The 20,346-nt window shown below is 39.2% G+C and overlaps 1 protein-coding gene across 1 annotated transcript in view; it reads left to right on the forward strand.

Moving 5' to 3' along the window:
- The window catches only part of cpne4b (copine IVb), an 80,495-nt gene that overhangs the window by 22,928 nt on the left and 37,221 nt on the right, over positions 1 to 20,346 (forward strand). The window contains exon 3 of the mRNA XM_034160776.1: positions 2,057 to 2,236. Coding sequence (XP_034016667.1) covers positions 2,057 to 2,236 — 180 coding nt within the window. The remainder of the gene's footprint in view (positions 1 to 2,056; positions 2,237 to 20,346) is intronic.

Consider the following 20,346-nt stretch of genomic DNA (forward strand, 5'->3'; position numbering starts at 1 on the left):
TGTTGAGGGATTTTCTTAATTTAAAGTAACAATCACATAGCAGAAAAACCTTTTTGGAACTTTGAAATAATTTTCCATTAGTTTTTAAGGGTACCTTGCTTTAGGCTCTATGCTGTATTTGGGAAATTGTCAACATCATCACCTATATTATTTTTTGGGATGGCACAATAGTTGTTATGGTTGAAAACCCAGAGCATGAGAATTTGGACCCAAATGGCAAGGAACAGACTGTGATAAAAGGAATAACAATTTATTGTAAATAATGAATTGTGCAGTGGTGGTAGTTGCGGAAGCAGGCGCTGGAGAGCGGAGGCACGACAGGAGCTCAGAGCAGGATTGTAGTCCGGGACGTAGAGAGAGCCAGAGAGTTTGTAACGAGGAACCCTGAACGGTTGGATAGGTCCAGGTGGCTACGACGGAGCTGATGGCCGGCAGGTGATCTGAGGAAAGAGTAGAACAGTTAGTCCAGGCTAGGAGTTGAAGGAATGGAGGAATACGAACAGAGGCCTGGTACCCTGCAGGTAAACTGAGTTCCTGGTATAAATACAGGTGCTGCTGATGAGGAACAGGTGAGACCAATCAATTCTGTGACTTGGCGCCTGGAAGACACAGGAAGGGAGGGGGAGAGAGCCGACCAAGACAGCACGACAATACCACTTTTTCATGTCCTATACCTATATGATGCCGATACTGGAACCTTCATTATCTGCCAATACTGATACCAATCCAATACTGTCTTCCCTAAATACATTTGTCTTAATGTACTATGATAACCTAGCTATCTAACAAAAATATCAACTCAAAGTGTGCCTACTGCAGTAAAGGAAAATATACATAGTCCTCAACATGACTCAGAATGTGAAATAAAGCTTGAATCGGATTAATAATTTTATGTCCAATGCCAAAGCCAGTACACTTGGCTGATATTATACCAATAATGATCTGAAATATTGGATTGGCGCTCTCCCAGTTATAATTAAATATCAGGTTTTAAGACACTTGGTGATCTTTGTTTGCTTGCAAATTGTACAATATGATCCCTTCAGTTTTTAAGAAATATTAGAGAATATGTTTCAACGTAGCCCTGCGATAGACTGGCGTCCTGTCCAGGGTGTACCCAGCCTCACGCCCTATGACTGCTGGGATAGGCTCCAGCACCCTCGTGGCTCTTAATTGGAGTAAGTGGGTATAGAAAATGGATGGATGGATGGATGTTTCTATATTTTACTGAACTAGCATTAGCAAATTGTGTTTTTTCTGTCCTTTTCTGCCGATAACTCTAGAGCAGGTGTCACTAAAAAAATGACTCATTGGACGAACTCAATTCAGTTATGAGCAGGATTTCCATCTAGTAAATATATGTAGTCCCAACTCAAATAAAGTACATCCATGCAAGATAATTTAATTTAATTTAGTTGGGACGACATATATTTATTAGAAATCCAATCCAATGAGTCAGTTTTTTTTTAATGTAGACCAGTGAAATAAGGAGTTTGGCTTCCAGTATGTAGAACTGGGTTTAATTCCCGCTCACAGTACCTGTCTGTGTCCTTGGACAAGACACTTGATCTGTTTTGTCCCGGTCCACCCAGCTGTAAATGGGTACCAGCCTTGACTGGGGACTAATGCATGTCCTGGCATATCATCAGGGGGAGTCGTAGACTCTCAACTGCTTCACGCTACAGAATCTGAGGATAAGTACTGGCACCAACTGGCCTCAGAGCCTGAATATGAGCTAATTAGATCTGCCAATAATCCACCTGTGTGTATTTAAATGTCGTGCACCTCTCTGAATCCCGTGAGTCTTGCTCACCTCCGCTGTGATAGGATTGCAGGTATCATCAAATTGATCTTCTTTGATATTCAAGAACAACATTTAGATGGTGAGTGATACAGTATTTGTGAACTGATACCTAGTAGATTGGTTTGGCACAGGTTGTCCGCCTGTCAGCGTGTGATAATGAAGCCCAACTCTTATCATTTATGTGGAAATGTCAAAATAAAAATAGTGCACCTTTTGTGTTCAGAGAGTAAAAACGATCTTGTTCAATTTCAGGTGGACCGTACCGAGGTGATCCGCAGCAGTAGCACCCCAGTCTTTTCCAAGATCTTCCTGGTGGATTACTACTTTGAGGAGGTTCAAAGGCTTCGCTTTGAGCTTTACGACATTAGCTCTGGCAACAACGGCCTACGTGATGCTGACTTCCTGGGAGCCATGGAGTGCACCTTAGGACAGGTTAGCAAGTCTGACCAGCCCGAACGTAGAGGACGCTGTATGTTAAGTCCACTGTTTTATGTTACTACACCATCTGAAAGGTGCATTTAATCGCATCTTGCAGCTCAGATACAGCGCACATGTGAGTGCATGCTTAGAGTGCATTATCTCAAACAGAAATGCCTCTGATGAGAGAGCATGCTTCTACAGGTGGACACGTGACAGGAGTGCATTTACGTGCATCAGTGAGTGCCCATAAATCACTTACCACCAGCAAATTGCACTTGACCAGCACATCGCCTTAATGTTCATATTTTCATATTTCATAACTTTCTTATTTTTATACCAATTTAAAGCACGTAAATGTGTGTCAGGCATGCTTGAATGCAGCGTGTGCCCTTTGCCTATGATAATTATTTGCAAAAGGATATAATAGTGTGTCAAGTTCACTGAGCTTGTAGAAATATTAAATTCATGTATTAGGTATTGGGTGTTATAATTAGGATGACAGAGCAATTTTAAGGTTAGCAGAGCCAACTTTTGGTCGTGTGTGGAAACTTAATGTGATTTCCTGACTTGGGGTCAGGCGCTGTCACCACGTGAAACTACACAATTCCTTCAGTGACCTTGAATCCATAAAGTATGGAGGTTCATGTTTTCAGAACATTCATTTGTGCACATTGAATTAATAATACACAAAGCCTTCATACTAGCTGAAGGGTTTTACCGCTCCTTCTAAATGTCATAGTAGTAATTAATATTTAAAAATGTGTTTATTTATGGTTCAGTAAATTTGTGGGGTTAAAACAAAGGCTAGTACCCTGCAAAGTGTAGTGAGTGAAGAGACAGATGATGGATAGAAAGTAGTGTTGGGCCCAGATCAGCTTATCAGCTCACAGCTAATTACTGAGGCTAATTAGGCTAATTGTAGTCTTACACACTCCCTGCAGCTTCTCTCCCCCTGCCATCCCCTCATTACCCCATCCCCGTAGAGACGGTGCCTGCTCCCAGACTACCAATAACCAGCAAAAATCTATTTAAGTATAAAAATTCAAAAAGAAAAAATAATATAACACCTTCAACTGCACCACAGACTAAAACAGTTAAATGTGGTCTATTAAACATTAGGTCTCTCTCTTCTAAGTCCCTGTTGGTAAATTATATAATAATTGATCAACATATTGATTTATTCTGCCCTTACAGAAAACCTGTTACAGCAGGATGAATAGTTAGTTTAAATGAGTCAACACCCCCGAGTCACACTAACTGCCAGAATGCTCGTAGCACGGGCCGAGGCGGAGATTAGCAGCAATCTTCCATTCCAGCTTATTAATTAATCAAAAACCCAGACAGAGCTTTAATTAATTTGAAAGCTTGACTCTTAGTCTTGTCCATCCAAATTGGAAGTCCCAAAAACCAGTGTTATTTGTTATTATCTATCGTCCACCTGGTTGTTACTGTGAGTTTCTCTGTGAATTTTCAGACCTTTTGTCTGACTTAGTGCTTAGCTCAGATAAGATAATTATAGTGGGCGATTTTAACATCCACACAGATGCTGAGAATGACAGCCTCAACACTGCATTTAATCTATTATTAGACTCTATTGGCTTTGCTCAAAAAGTAAATGAGTCCACCCACCACTTTAATCATATCTTAGATCTTGTTCTGACTTATGGTATGGAAATAGAAGACTTAACAGTATTCCCTGAAAACTCCCTTCTGTCTGATCATTTTTAATAACATTTACATTTACCCTGATGGACTACCAGCAGTGGGGAATAAGTTTCATTACACTAGAAGTCTTCAGAAAGCGCTGTAACTAGGTTTAAGGATATGATTCCTTCTTTATGTTCTCTAATGCCATATACCAACACAGTGCAGAGTAGCTACCTAAACCTCTGTAAGTGAGATAGAGTATCTCGTCAATAGTTTTACATCCTCATTGAAGACAACTTGGATGCTGTAGCTCCTCTAAAAAAGAGAGCTTTAAATCAGAAGTGCCTGACTCCGTGGTATAACTCACAAACTCGTAGCTTAAAGCAGATAACCGTAAGTTGGAGAGGAAATGGCGTCTCACTAATTTAGAAGATCTTCACTTAGCCTGGAAAAAGAGTATGTTGCTCTATAAAAAGCCCTCCGTAAAGCTAGGACATCTTTCTACTCATCACTAATTGAAGAAAATAGAACAACCCCAGGTTTCTTTTCAGCACTGTAGCCAGGCTGACAAAGGAGTCAGAGCTCTATTGAGCTGAGTATTCCATTAACTTTAACTAGTAATGACTTCATGACTTTCTTGCTAACAAAATTTTAACTATTAGAGAAAAAATTACTCATAACCATCCCAAAGACGTATCGTTATCTTGGCTGCTTTCAGTGATGCCGGTATTTGGTTAGACTCTTTCTCTCTGATTGTTCTGTCTGAGTTATTTTCATTAGTTACTTCATCCAAACCATCAACATGTTATTAGACCCCATTCCTACCAGGCTGCTCAAGGAAGTCCTACCATTATTAATGCTTCGATCTTAAATATGATCAATCTATCTTTGTTAGTTGGCTATGTACCACAGGCTTTAAGGTGGCAGTAATTAAACCATTACTTAAAAAGCCATCACTTGACCCAGCTATCTTAGCTAATTATAGGCCAATCTCCAACCTTCCTTTTCTCATCAAAAATTCTTGAAAGGGTAGTTGTAAAACAGCTAACTGATCATCTGCAGAGGAATGGTCTATTGAAGAGTTTCAGTCAGGTTTTAGAATTCATCATAGTACAGAAACAGCATTAGTGAAGGTTACAAATGATCTTCTTATGGCCTCGGACAGTGGACTCATCTCTGTGCTTGTTCTGTTAGACCTCAGTGCTGCTTTTGATACTGTTGACCATAAAATTTTATTACAGAGATTAGAGCATGCCATAGGTATTAAAGGCACTGCGCTGCGGTGGTTTGAATCATATTTGTCTAATAGATTACAATTTGTTCATGTAAATGGGGAATCTTCTTCACAGACTAAAGTTAATTATGGAGTTCCACAAGGTTCTGTGCTAGGACCAATTTTATTCACTTTATACATGCTTCCCTTAGGCAGTTTATATACGGTATTGCTTAAATTTCATTGTTACGCAGATGATACCCAGCTTTATCTATCCTGAAGCCAGAGGACACACCCACAATTAGCTAAACTGCAGGATTGTCTTACAGACATAAAGAACAGGATGACCTCTAATTTCCTGCTTTTAAACTCAGATAAAACTGAAGTTATTGTACTTGCCCCACAAATCTTAGAAACATGGTGTCTAACCAGATCCTTACTCTGGATGGCATTACCCTGACCTCTATCCAGCATCATTATAAGAGGTGGACTCCCCAAACTAAGTGGAAATACTTGGTTAAAAGACAAACACATTTGAAGTCCTTCATGCAGAATTTGTTTTGCAATCAAATTTAGAACAAAATTACACACAAAAGGTAGGTAACAGTAAATGGAAATATCAATGAATCAAAATTGAGGTAGTGGTGTATTTCACTGTTTTTACATTGCAATTTTACAAATGTATTCAGACAGGAAGGCAAACTGGGTTGTACAGGACAGTCAGGTGCTTAACAGTTGAGAACATAAAGTAGCTGAAGGAAGGGATTAAAAAAACAGAGATGGCCAACACATACAGGGCTGGAAATTTGAATCTGCCTGTCATACCCACAGCCGGCTATTTTGGGGGTAATTTTCAGTATATATATATATATATTTTTTTTTTTTTTTTTTAGGGCTACATATTATAGTTTGGGAGTTTATCGCTCATGGTACAACACTGTATGGTCTTACATAAATGGCTATTTTGGGGTAATTTTCAGTTCAACTTTTAAAAAAAATGGTACCAGTTTGTTCTCCATGTCATGAGGATTCAGAATATATATAGTTTTTAGGGCTACATATTATAGTTTGGGAATTTGTCCCGGACAGACAGACAGACGTAGCCCTTTATGTATATAGATATAATTACTTAATTCTTTTAAGTTGTGCTTAAGTTATGCTAAGTTTTGCTTACTTAATATATAATTAGTTCAAGTCAATCAAAAATTCTGAGTTAAATTTACTCAAAAAAGAAGACCATGTTACATGTTACATGACCATGTAACTTGAAATATTTAAATCAAATGTTTTCTTAAAACTTTGAGTTTACACTACTTAATGTTTGTAATTAATTTGAACATTCGGGTTTAGAGTGTGTGGGGGACATTTATTATGGATTACGTTCAGGCTGTTTATTACCAAATGTGGTAGATTATTTCAAATTGTGGCTGTTGTTACATTACATTTTGTTGAGTTATCCCATAATGCATCATTACACACATTTTTATTACTATTTCCTCCTACCTAAAGTGCTCTTACAGGAAGCTGAAATGGAATCTCTCTTTTAGAGAACATCTGATCCCTGCTGAAGCCTCAGCTGCTGTAGCACTACCTGTAATTTGCAGCAACGCTTCCTGTGGTGCGAGATAAATCTGGATTGTAGGGCAAATAAATAAATAATGAAATAAACAATTTCATCTTTCTTCTCCATCACTGAGGAAACAAAACAAACATAATTTTTAATAAGTAGATAGATGTGAACATGCACGCGTGCACGTCACACGCAAGCATGTGCACATGCAGGAACACGCATTCCCCTGCATGAATGCAGCTTCTCGTACACATCTCCTGTTTCCACAGGGGCACCAGATCGAGCACTCAGAAAGTCGTGCAGCATTGTTCTGTCTTTGGAGGCTGTCTGTGGTGTGTAATGGAGTGGGGGGGGGGGGGGGCATGAGATTTGTATGCATTTTATGATAAGACCCTTTGTGGGAATGTAGGACTGCATGAATGTTATCACTGCCCATCAGACTCAGTGTTTTCTTTTAATTGGGTAATTGCTAATAAAGTCAGTGTGGCTGTGTGATGTATTTGGGTGATTCTTTAACTACGGGCACTATTGGCCTTGTAAATGTAATTTCCACCACACCATTGCCTTACAATATAAAGTGCCTTGGGGCAACTGTTTGTTGTGATTTGGCGCTATATACATGTGCTCTGATGTTACTGTTTATCTCCATAGAAACTACCCACACAACGTTTCATACAAACTTTTTAAAGGGACATTATTGTTGTGGTGGAAATTACGGCAATAGTGTGGGACAACTACATTTCGTTTAAAAAATTCACAACAGTTGTATGACATTGAATACCCCAATTATGTTTTGATTATTGTACTGATATTTTACTCAGAGAGATTTGAAAACATTAGAAAAAACATTTGCTTACTATTCATTTTTATCATTGAAGATCATAAGTCTGGGTGTGGGACAAGCACAAAACGGCAATATTTGCATATAATGATGCTGAAAAAAGGTGAAAAAGTCATCATAGACTACTAGGACAAATTTCTTAAAACACTTTCATTGTAAAGATAACTATAAAAGTGTGAAATTTCCCCTTTTTTCTTTTTTCATAAAATATGATCAAGGGACATAAAAGTGCCTGTAGTCTAAGAATCACCCATTTACTTATTTATTTATTTGCTTTAATGAGATGCCAGCCCATTGAGCTGACTCTCAGAAATCTGTGTGTTTGTGAGTGCACATCAAACCCGCTGTCATGCTTGATGTGCACGCCAAAGGGCCGTCAACAATAAAAAAGCAGCCCAGTTGTTCTTGTGTTTGTTGGTTGGACTGCTGGGAGAGACTTATTGTTTGGGTTTCTGTTGCTTTTCTGTTTTTGTGTTGGTGAATTTGAGTGAAGAATGTCCAATAACAGCGTCGCCACTTCAGTCCCTTTGTCTGTGCAGTCACACAGCCCGCACAAAACCAAAATCAATATTTCTAGTTCTCAACTTGATAAGTTTAAACAATGTGGTAATGGCTGTTTGTGGTAATTCGTTGCTGCAATGCTGCGAAAAAATAAGCTGCTGAGGTTCACAATCAATACTGGGAACAAGCACAGTGTTGGATGTTGAATGAAATCATCATACTTCAGTGCACTTGGAAAATTGCATTATTTCTTGAAAGACATGCATGGTGTTTCCAGAATAGAAAATAGGCTACAACAAGAATGCTGTGCAAATATTCAAATCCAGCTGGCATCTGTATATCGAATAGTGTTTCTTCAACTTCTACCATCGTGCAAAACTTAAAACAAGAGCAATCAGATTTCTGACATCCGGCAACCTGGATCTGGATCACCTCCAAAATTCAGTGGAGTCATACATGCCTAATATCTATAACCAAATTTGTACCAAAGATAGATGCTAGGGAAGGAACTAGCATCTATCTGTGGTGCAAATTTGGTGAGAATTAGTGAAGTAGTTTTGACATAATTGTTCAAAGCCTATATAAAGTGAAATCTTGATCCAGAATCCAGATTTGGATCCAGATCACCCCCAAAATTCAGTGGAGTCTTCCGTCCCTAGCATCTCTCTGTGTTGCAAATTGGTGAGAATCCGTGAAGTAGTATTGACGTAAATGTTCAAAGCCTATATAAAGTGAAATCTTGATCCAGAATCCAGATTTGGATCCAGATAACCTCCAAAATCCAGTGGAGTCTTCCGTCCCTAGCATCTCTCTGTGGTGCAAATTTGGTGAGAATCTGTGAAGTAGTAATCGTTCAAAGCCTATATAAAGTGAAATCTTGATACAGAATCCAGATTTGGATCCATATTACCCCCAAAATTCAGTGGAGTCTTCCATCCCTAGCATCTCTCTGTGGTGCAGATTTGGTGAGAATCCGTGAAGTAGTTTTGACGTAATCATTCAAAGCCTATATAAAGTGAAATCTTGATCCAGAATCCAGATTTGGATCCAGATCACCTCCAAAATTCTGTGGAGACTTCCTTCCCTAGCATCTATATGTGGTGTAAATTTGGTGAGAATTTGTGAAGTAGTTTTGAGGTAATTGTTCAAAGCCTATATAAAGTGAAATCTTGATCCAGAATCCAGATTTGGATCCATATTACCCCCAAAATTCAGTGGATCTTCCATCCCTAGCATCTCTCTGTGGTGCAAATTTGGTGAGAATCCGTGAAGTAGTTTTGACGTAATCGTTCAAAGCCTATATAAAGTGAAATCTTGATCCAGAATCCAGTTTGGATCCAGATCACCTCCAAAATTCTGTGGAGACTTCCTTCCCTAGCATCTATATGTGGTGTAAATTTGGTGAGAATTTGTGAAGTAGTTTTGAGGTAATTGTTCAAAGCCTATATAAAGTGAAATCTTGATCCAGAATCCAGATTTGGATCCATATTACCCCCAAAATTCAGTGGAGTCTTCCATCCCTAGCATCTCTCTGTGGTGCAAATTTGGTGAGAATCCGTGAAGTAGTTTTGACGTAATCGTTCAAAGCCTATATAAAGTGAAATCTTGATCCAGAATCCAGATTTGGATCCAGATCACCTCCAAAATTCTGTGGAGACTTCCTTCCCTAGCATCTATATGTGGTGTAAATTTGGTGAGAATTTGTGAAGTAGTTTTGAGGTAATTGTTCAAAGCCTATATAAGTGAAATCTTGATCCAGAATCCAGATTTGGATCCATATTACCCCCAAAATTCAGTGGAGTCTTCCATCCCTAGCATCTATCTGTGGTGCAAATTTGGTGAGAATCCGTGAAGTAGTTTTGACGTAATCGTTCAAAGCCTATATAAAGTGAAATCTTGATCCAGAATCCAGATTTGGATCCAGATCACCCCCACAATTCAGTGGAGTCTTCCATCCCTAGCATCTCTTTGTGGTGCAAATTTGGTGAGAATCCGTGAAGTAGTTTTGACGTAATCGTTCAAAGCCTATATAAAGTGAAATCTTGATCCAGAATCCAGATTTGGGTCAAATCAAATCAATTTTATTTATATAGCGCCAAATCACAACAAACAGTTGCCCCAAGGCGCTTTATATTGTAAGGCAAGGCCATACAATAATTATGGAAAAACCCCAACGGTCAAAACGACCCCCTGTGAGTAAGCACTTGGCAGCAGTGGGAAGGAAAAACTCCCTTTTAACAGGAAGAAACCTCCAGCAGAACCAGGCTCAGGGAGGGGCAGTCTTCTGCTGGGACTGGTTGGGGCTGAGGGGAGAGAACCAGGAAAAAGACATGCTGTGGAGGGGAGCAGAGATCAATCACTAATGATTAAATGCAGAGTGGTGCATACAGAGCAAAAAGAGAAAGAAATACTCAGTGCATCATGGGAACCCCCCAGCAGTCTAAGTCTATAACAGCATAACTAAGGGATGGTTCAGGGTCACCTGATCCAGCCCTAACTATAAGCTTTAGCAAAAAGGAAAGTTTTAAGCCTAATCTTAAAAGTAGAGAGGGTGTCTGTCTCCCTGATCTGAATTGGGAGCTGGTTCCACAGGAGAGGAGCCTGAAAGCTGAAGGCTCTGCCTCCCATTCTAGTCTTACAAACCCTAGGAACTACAAGTAAGCCTGCAGTCTGAGAGCGAAGCGCTCTATTGGGGTGATATGGTACTATGAGGTCCCTAAGATAAGATGGGACCTGATTATTCAAAACCTTATAAGTAAGAAGAAGAATTTTAAATTCTATTCTAGAATTAACAGGAAGCCAATGAAGAGAGGCCAATATGGGTGAGATATGCTCTCTCCTTCTAGTCCCTGTTAGCACTCTAGCTGCAGCATTTTGAATTAACTGAAGGCTTTTCAGGGAACTTTTAGGACAACCTGATAATAATGAATTACAACAGTCCAGCCTAGAGGAAATAAATGCATGAATTAGTTTTTCAGCATCACTCTGAGACAAGACATTTCTAATTTTAGAGATATTGCGCAAATGCAAAAAAGCAGTCCTACATATTTGTTTAATATGCGCATTGAATGACATATCCTGATCAGAAATGACTCCAAGATTTCTCACAGTATTACTAGAGGTCAGCGTAATGCCATCCAGAGTAAGGATCTGGTTAGACACCATGTTTCTAAGATTTGTGGGGCCAAGTACAATAACTTCAGTTTTATCTGAGTTTAAAAGCAGGAAATTAGAGGTCATCCATGTCTTTATGTCTGTAAGACAATCCTGCAGTTTAGCTAATTGGTGTGTGTCCTCTGGCTTCATGGATAGATAAAGCTGGGTATCATCTGCGAACAATGAAAATTTAAGCAATGCCGTCTAATAATACTGCCTAAGGGAAACATGTATAAAGTGAATAAAATTGGTCCTAGCACAGAACCTTGTGGAACTCCATAATTAACCTTAGTCTGTGAAGAAGATTCCCCATTTACATGAACAAATTGTAATCTATTAGATAAATATGATTCAAACCACCGCAGCGCAGTGCCTTTAATACCTATGGCATGCTCTAATCTCTGTAATAAAATTTTATGGTCAACAGTATCAAAAGCAGCACTGAGGTCTAACAGAACAAGCACAGAGATGAGTCCACTGTCTGAGGCCATAAGAATATCATTTGTAACCTTCACTAATGCTGTTTCTGTACTATGATGAATTCTGAAACCTGACTGAAACTCTTCAAATAGACCATATCCTCTGCAGATGATCAGTTAGCTGTTTTACAACTACCCTTTCAAGAATTTTTGAGAGAAAAGGAAGGTTGGAGATTGGCCTATAATGAGCAGCCTGGTAGGAATAGGGTCTAATAGACATGTTGATGGTTTGGAGGAAGTAACTAATGAAAATAACTCAGACAGAACAATCGGAGAGAAAGAGTCTAACCAAATACCGGCATCACTGAAAGCAGCCAAAGATAACGATATGTCTTTGGGATGGTTATGAGTAATTTTTTCTCTAATAGTTAAAATTTTATTAGCAAAGAAAGTCATGAAGTCATTACTAGTTAAAGTTAAAGGAATACTCGGCTCAATAGAGCTCTGACTCTTTGTCAGCCTGGCTACAGTGCTGAAAAGAAACCTGGGGTTGTTCTTATTTTCTTCAATTAGTGATGAGTAGTAAGATGTCCTAGCTTTACGGAGGGCTTTTTTATAGAGCAACAGACTCTTTTTCCAGGCTAGTGAAGATCTTCTAAATTAGTGAGACGCCATTTCCTCTCCAACTTACGGGTTATCTGCTTTAAGCTGCGAGTTTGTGAGTTATACCACGGAGTCAGGCACTTCTGATTTAAAGCTCTCTTTTTCAGAGGAGCTACAGCATCCAAAGTTGTCTTCAATGAGGATGTAAAACTATTGACGAGATACTCTATCTCACTTACAAAGTTTAGGTAGCTACTCTGCACTGTGTTGGTATATGGCATTAGAGAACATAAAGAAGGATCATATCTTTAAACCTAGTTACAGTGCTTTCTGAAAGACTTCTAGTGTAATGAAACTTATTCCCCACTGCTGGGTAGTCCATCAGAGTAAATGTAAATGTTATTAAGAAATGATCAGACAGAAGAGAGTTTTCATGGAATACTGTTAAGTCTTCAATTTCCATACCATAAGTCAGAACAAGATCTAAGATATGATTAAAGTGGTGGGTGGACTCATTTACATTTTGAGCAAAGCCAATTGAGTCTAATAATAGATTAAATGCAGTGTTGAGGCTGTCATCTCAGCATCTGTGTGGATGTTAAATCGCCCACTATAATTATCTTATCTGAGCTAAGCACTAAGTCAGACAAAAGGTCTGAAAATTCACAGAGCAACTCACAGTAACGACCAGGTGGACGATAGATAATAACAATAAAACTGGTTTTTGGGACTTCCAATTTGGATGGACAAGACTAAGAGTCAAGCTTTCAAATGAATTAAAGCTCTGTCTGGGTTTTTGATTAATTAATAAGCTGGAGTGGAAGATTGCTGCTAATCCTCCGCCTCGGCCCGTGCTACGAGCATTCTGGCAGTTAGTGTGACTCGGGGTGTTGACTCATTTAAACTAACATATTCATCCTGTGTAATCAGGTTTCTGTAAGGCAGAATAATCAATATGTTGATCAATTATTTATCATTTACTAACAGGGACTTAGAAGAGAGAGACCTAATGTTTAATAGACCACATTTAACTGTTTTAGTCTGTGGTGCAGTTGAAGGTGCTATATTATTTTTCTTTTTGAATTTTATGCTTAAATAGATTTTCCAGATCACCCCCAAAATTCAGTGGAGTCTTCCTTCTCTAGCATCTCTCTGTAGTGCAAATTTGGTGAGAATCGGAGGTAGTTTTGACGTAATCGTTCAAAGCCTATATAAAGTGAAATCTTGATCCAGAATCCAGATTTGGATCCAGATAACCTCCAAATTCAGGGAGTCTTCCGTCCCTAGCATCTCTTGTGGTGCAAATTTGGTGAGAATCCGTGAAGTAGTTTTGACGTAATCGTTCAAAGCCTATATAAAGTGAAATCTTGATACAGAATCCAGATTTGGATCCAGATCACCTCCAAAATTTAATGGAGTCTTCCATGGCTGAATATGTATCTGTGTTGAAACGTTTCTCAAATCTGCGCAGTAGTTTTGACATAATCCTGCTAAAAGTAATCCTTCAAACGCTATATGAAGTGAAACTTGATCCAGAATCCGAATCCAGATCCGGATCCGGATCACCCTTCAAAATTTATGGATTCTTCCATGCCCTAATATGTATCTGTGGTGAAAAGTTTGTCAAAATACAGTAGTTTAGATGTAATCCTGCTAACAGTCAGTCAGACAGACAGACAGACCAATAGATAAATGCTAATGATTTTATTACGTTCACTAAGGACGTAACTCTTCTGCTCTCTTTGATTAAAGGGGTCATCTTATGCAAATTCAGTTTTATGTACCTCGTACTGTTAAATATGATTGGGGTTTTGTGCTAAATATCCTTAAAAATCCTCCTACATTTGTACGAGTTGACGTGAGGCAGACGTTACCCTGCTACAAGCCCTGAAACACCTTGTTTTAGATATTTGTGATGTATGTCACAAGAGTCCATATTTCATTCACGCTTTCTTTGTGACATACTAACACAATCTACAGGATAGAGATGGACTATTTGGACATCACAGTCCTCCTACTCTCACTCCTTTGTTGAGGGATTTTCTTAATTTAAAGTAACAATCACATAGGCAGAAAAACCTTTTTGGAACTTTGAAATAATTTTCCATTAGTTTTTAAGGGTACCTTGCTTTAGGCTCTATGCTGTATTTGGGAAATTGTCAACATCATCACCTATATTATTTTTTTGGGATGGCACAATAGTTGTTATGGTTGAAAACCCAGAGCATGAGATTTGGACCCAAATGGCAAGGAACAGACTGTGATAAAAGGAATAACAATTTATTGTAAATAATGAATTGTGCAGTGGTGGTAGTTGCGGAAGCAGGCGCTGGAGAGCGGAGGCACGACAGGAGCTCAGAGCAGGATTGTAGGTCCGGAGACGTAGAGAGAGCCAGAGAGTTTGTAACGAGGAACCCTGAACGGTTGGATAGGTCCAGGTGGCTACGACGGAGCTGATGGCGGCAGGTGATCTGAGGAAAGAGTAAACAGTTAGTCCAGGCTAGAGTTGAAGGAATGGATGAATACGAACAGAGGCCTGGTACCCTGCAGGTAAACTGAGTTCCTGGTATAAATACAGGTGCTGCTGAGGAGGAACGGTGAGACAATCAATTCTGTGACTTGGCGCCTGGAAGACACAGGAAGGGAGGGGGAGAGAGCCGACCAAGACAGCACGACAATACCACTTTTTCATGTCCTATACCTATATGATGCCGATACTGGAACCTTCATTATCTGCCCATACTGATACCCATCCAATACTGTCTTCCCTAAATACATTTGTCTTAATGTACTATGATAACCTAGCTATCTAACAAAAATATCAACTCAAAGTGTGCCTACTGCAGTAAAGGAAATATACATAGTCCTCAACATGACTCAGAATGGAAATAAAGCTTGAATCTGGATTAATAATTTATGGTCCAATGCCAAAGCCAGTACACTTGGCTGATATTATACCAATAATGATCTGAAATATTGAGATGGCGCTCTCCCAGTTATAATTAAATATCAGGTTTTAAGACACTTGGTGATCTTTGTTTGCTTGCAAATTGTACAATATGATCCTTCAGTTTTTAAGAAATATTAGAGAATATGTTTCAACGTAGCCTGCGATAGACTGGCGTCCTGTCCAGGGTGTACCCAGCCTCACGCCCTATGACTGCTGGATAGGCTCCAGCACCCTCGTGGCTCTAATTGGAGTAAGTGGTATAGAAAATGGATGGATGGATGGATGTTTCTATATTTTACTGAACTAGCATTAGCAAATTGTGTTTTTCTGTCCTTTTCTGCCGATAACTCTAGAGCAGTGTCACTAAAAAAAATGACTCATTGGACTGAACTCAATTCAGTTATGAGCAGGATTTCCATCTAGTAAATATATGTAGTCCCAACTCAAATAAAGTACATCCATGCAAGATAATTTAATTAATTTAGTTGGGACGACATATATTTATTAGAAATCCAATCCCAATGAGTCAGTTTTTTTTAATGTAGACCAGTGAAATAAGGAGTTTGGCTTCCAGTATGTAGAAACTGGGGTTTAAGTCTCCGCTCACAGTACCTGTCTGTGTCCTGGACAAGACACTGATCTGTTTGTCCCGGTCCACCCAGCTGTAAATGGGTACCAGCCTTGACCTGGGGACTAATGGCATGTCCTGGCATATCATCAGGGGGAGTCGTAGACTCTCAACTGCTTCACGCTACAGAATCTGAGGATAAGTACTGGCACCAACTGGCCTCAGAGCCTGAATATGAGCTAATTAGATCTGCCAATAATCCCCTGTGTGTATTTAAATGTCGTGCACCTCTCTGAATCCCGTGAGTCTTGCTCACCTCCGCTGTGATAGGATTGCAGGTATCATCAAATTGATCTTCTTTGATATTCAAGAACAACATTTAGATGGTGAGTGATACAGTATTTGTGAACTGATACCTAGTAGATTGGTTTGGCACAGGTTGTCCGCCTGTCAGCGTGTGATAAATGAAGCCCAACTCTTATCATTTATGTGGAAATGTCAAAATAAAAATAGTGCACCTTTTGTGTTCAGAGAGTAAAAACGATCTTGTTCAATTTCAGGTGGACCGTACCGAGGGTGATCCGCAGCAGTAGCACCCCAGTCTTTTCCAAGATCTTCCTGGTGGATTACTACTTTGAGGAGGTTCAAAGGCTTCGCTTTGAGCTTTACGACATTAGCTCTGGCAACAACGGCCTACGTGATGCTGACTTCCTGGGAGCCATGGAGTGCACCTTAGGGACAGGTTAGCAAGTCTGACCAGCCCGAACGTAGAGGACGCTGTATGTTAAGTCCACTGTTTTATGTTACTACACCATCTGAAAGGTGCATTTAATCGCATCTTGCAGCTCAGATACAGCGCACATGTGAGTGCATGCTTAGAGTGCATTATCTCAAACAGAAATGCCTCTGATGAGAGAGCATGCTTCTACAGGTGGACACGTGACAGGAGTGCATTTACGTGCATCAGTGAGTGCCCATAAATCACTTACCACCAGCAAATTGCACTTGACCAGCACATCGCCTTAATGTTCATATTTTCATATTTCATAACTTTCTTATTTTTATACCAATTTAAAGCACGTAAATGTGTCAGGCATGCTTGAATGCAGCGTGTGCCCTTTGCCTATGATATTATTTGCAAAAGGATATATAGTGTGTCAAGTTCACTGAGCTTGTAGAAATATTAAATTCATGTATTAGGTATTGGGTGTTATAATTAGGATGACAGAGCAATTTTAAGGTTAGCAGAGCCAACTTTTGGTCGTGTGTGGAAACTTAATGTGATTTCCTGACTTGGGGTCAGGCGCTGTCACCACGTGAAACTACACAATTCCTTCAGTGACCTTGAATCCATAAAGTATGGAGGTTCATGTTTTCAGAACATTCATTTGTGCACATTGAATTAATAATACACAAAGCCTTCATACTAGCTGAAGGGTTTTACCGCTCCTTCTAAATGTCATAGTAGTAATTAATATTTAAAAATGTGTTTTATTTATGGTTCAGTAAATTTGTGGGGTTAAAACAAAGGCTAGTACCCTGCAAAGTGTAGTGAGTGAAGAGACAGATGATGGATAGAAAGTAGTGTTGGGCCCAGATCAGCTTATCAGCTCACAGCTAATTACTGAGGCTAATTAGGCTAATTGTAGTCTTACACACCTCTCTGCAGCTTCTCTCCCCCTGCCATCCCCTCATTACCCCATCCCCGTAGAGACGGTGCCTGCTCCCAGACTACCAATAACCAGCAAAAATCTATTTAAGTATAAAAATTCAAAAAGAAAAAATAATATAACACCTTCAACTGCACCACAGACTAAAACAGTTAAAGGTGGTCTATTAAACATTAGGTCTCTCTCTTCTAAGTCCCTGTTGGTAAATTATATAATAATTGATCAACATATTGATTTATTCTGCCTTACAGAAACCTGGTTACAGCAGGATGAATATGTTAGTTTAAATGAGTCAACACCCCCGAGTCACACTAACTGCCAGAATGCTCGTAGCACGGGCCGAGGCGGAGGATTAGCAGCAATCTTCCATTCCAGCTTATTAATAATCAAAAACCCAGACAGAGCTTTAATTAATTTGAAAGCTTGACTCTTAGTCTTGTCCATCCAATTGGAAGTCCCAAAAACCAGTTTTATTTGTTATTATCTATCGTCCACCTGGTTGTTACTGTGAGTTTCTCTGTGAATTTTCAGACCTTTTGTCTGACTTAGTGCTTAGCTCAGATAAGATAATTATAGTGGGCGATTTTAACATCCACACAGATGCTGAGAATGACAGCCTCAACACTGCATTTAATCTATTATTAGACTCTATTGGCTTTGCTCAAAAAGTAAATGAGTCCACCCACCACTTAATCATATCTTAGATCTTGTTCTGACTTATGGTATGGAAATAGAAGACTTAACAGTATTCCCTGAAAACTCCCTTCTGTCTGATCATTTTTAATAACATTTACATTTACCCTGATGGACTACCCAGCAGTGGGGAATAAGTTTCATTACACTAGAAGTCTTTCAGAAAGCGCTGTAACTAGGTTTAAGGATATGATTCCTTCTTATGTTCTCTAATGCCATATACCAACACAGTGCAGAGTAGCTACCTAAACTCTGTAAGTGAGATAGAGTATCTCGTCAATAGTTTTACATCCTCATTGAAGACAACTTTGGATGCTGTAGCTCCTCTAAAAAGAGAGCTTTAAATCAGAAGTGCCTGACTCCGTGGTATAACTCACAAACTCGTAGCTTAAAGCAGATAACCCGTAAGTTGGAGAGGAAATGGCGTCTCACTAATTTAGAAGATCTTCACTTAGCCTGGAAAAAGAGTATGTTGCTCTATAAAAAGCCCTCCGTAAAGCTAGGACATCTTTCTACTCATCACTAATTGAAGAAAATAAGACCAACCCCAGGTTTCTTTTCAGCACTGTAGCCAGGCTGACAAAGAGTCAGAGCTCTATTGAGCTGAGTATTCCATTAACTTTAACTAGTAATGACTTCATGACTTTCTTTGCTAACAAAATTTTAACTATTAGAGAAAAAATTACTCATAACCATCCCAAAGACGTATCGTTATCTTTGGCTGCTTTCAGTGATGCCGGTATTTGGTTAGACTCTTTCTCTCTGATTGTTCTGTCTGAGTTATTTTCATTAGTTACTTCATCCAAACCATCAACATGTTTATTAGACCCCATTCCTACCAGGCTGCTCAAGGAAGTCCTACCATTATTTAATGCTTCGATCTTAAATATGATCAATCTATCTTTGTTAGTTGGCTATGTACCACAGGCTTTTAAGGTGGCAGTAATTAAACCATTACTTAAAAAGCCATCACTTGACCCAGCTATCTTAGCTAATTATAGGCCAATCTCCAACCTTCCTTTTCTCTCAAAAATTCTTGAAAGGGTAGTTGTAAAACAGCTAACTGATCATCTGCAGAGGAATGGTCTATTTGAAGAGTTTCAGTCAGGTTTTAGAATTCATCATAGTACAGAAACAGCATTAGTGAAGGTTACAAATGATCTTCTTATGGCCTCGGACAGTGGACTCATCTCTGTGCTTGTTCTGTTAGACCTCAGTGCTGCTTTTGATACTGTTGACCATAAAATTTTATTACAGAGATTAGAGCATGCCATAGGTATTAAAGGCACTGCGCTGCGGTGGTTTGAATCATATTTGTCTAATAGATTACAATTTGTTCATGTAAATGGGGGAATCTTCTTCACAGACTAAAGTTAATTATGGAGTTCCACAAGGTTCTGTGCTAGGACCAATTTTATTTACTTTATACATGCTTCCCTTAGGCAGTATTATTAGACGGTATTGCTTAAATTTTCATTGTTACGCAGATGATACCCAGCTTTATCTATCCATGAAGCCAGAGGACACACACCAATTAGCTAAACTGCAGGATTGTCTTACAGACATAAAGACATGGATGACCTCTAATTTCCTGCTTTTAAACTCAGATAAAACTGAAGTTATTGTACTTGGCCCCACAAATCTTAGAAACATGGTGTCTAACCAGATCCTTACTCTGGATGGCATTACCCTGACCTCTAGTAATACTGTGAGAAATCTTGGAGTCATTTTTGATCAGGATATGTCATTCAGAGCGCATATTAAACAAATATGTAGGACTGCTTTTTTGCATTTACGCAATATCTCTAAAATCAGAAAGGTCTTGTCTCAGAGTGATGCTGAAAAACTAATTCATGCATTTATTTCCTCTAGGCTGGACTATTGTAATTCATTATTATCAGGTTGTCCTAAACATTCCCTAAAAAGCCTTCAGTTAATTCAAAATGCTGCAGCTAGAGTACTGACGGGGACTAGAAGGAGAGAGCATATCTCACCCATATTGGCCTCTCTTCATTGGCTTCCTGTTAATTCTAGAATAGAATTTAAAATTCTTCTTCTTACTTATAAGGTTTTGAATAATCAGGTCCCATCTTATCTTAGGGACCTCGTAGTACCATATCACCCCAATAGAGCGCTTCGCTCTCAGACTGCAGGCTTACTTGTAGTTCCTAGGGTTTGTAAGAGTAGAATGGGAGGCAGAGCCTTCAGCTTTCAGGCTCCTCTCCTGTGGAACCAGCTCCCAATTCAGATCAGGGAGACAGACACCCTCTCTACTTTTAAGATTAGGCTTA

The sequence above is a fragment of the Thalassophryne amazonica genome, chromosome 20 (assembly GCF_902500255.1).
Source record: "Thalassophryne amazonica chromosome 20, fThaAma1.1, whole genome shotgun sequence".
Taxonomy (NCBI): domain Eukaryota; kingdom Metazoa; phylum Chordata; class Actinopteri; order Batrachoidiformes; family Batrachoididae; genus Thalassophryne; species Thalassophryne amazonica.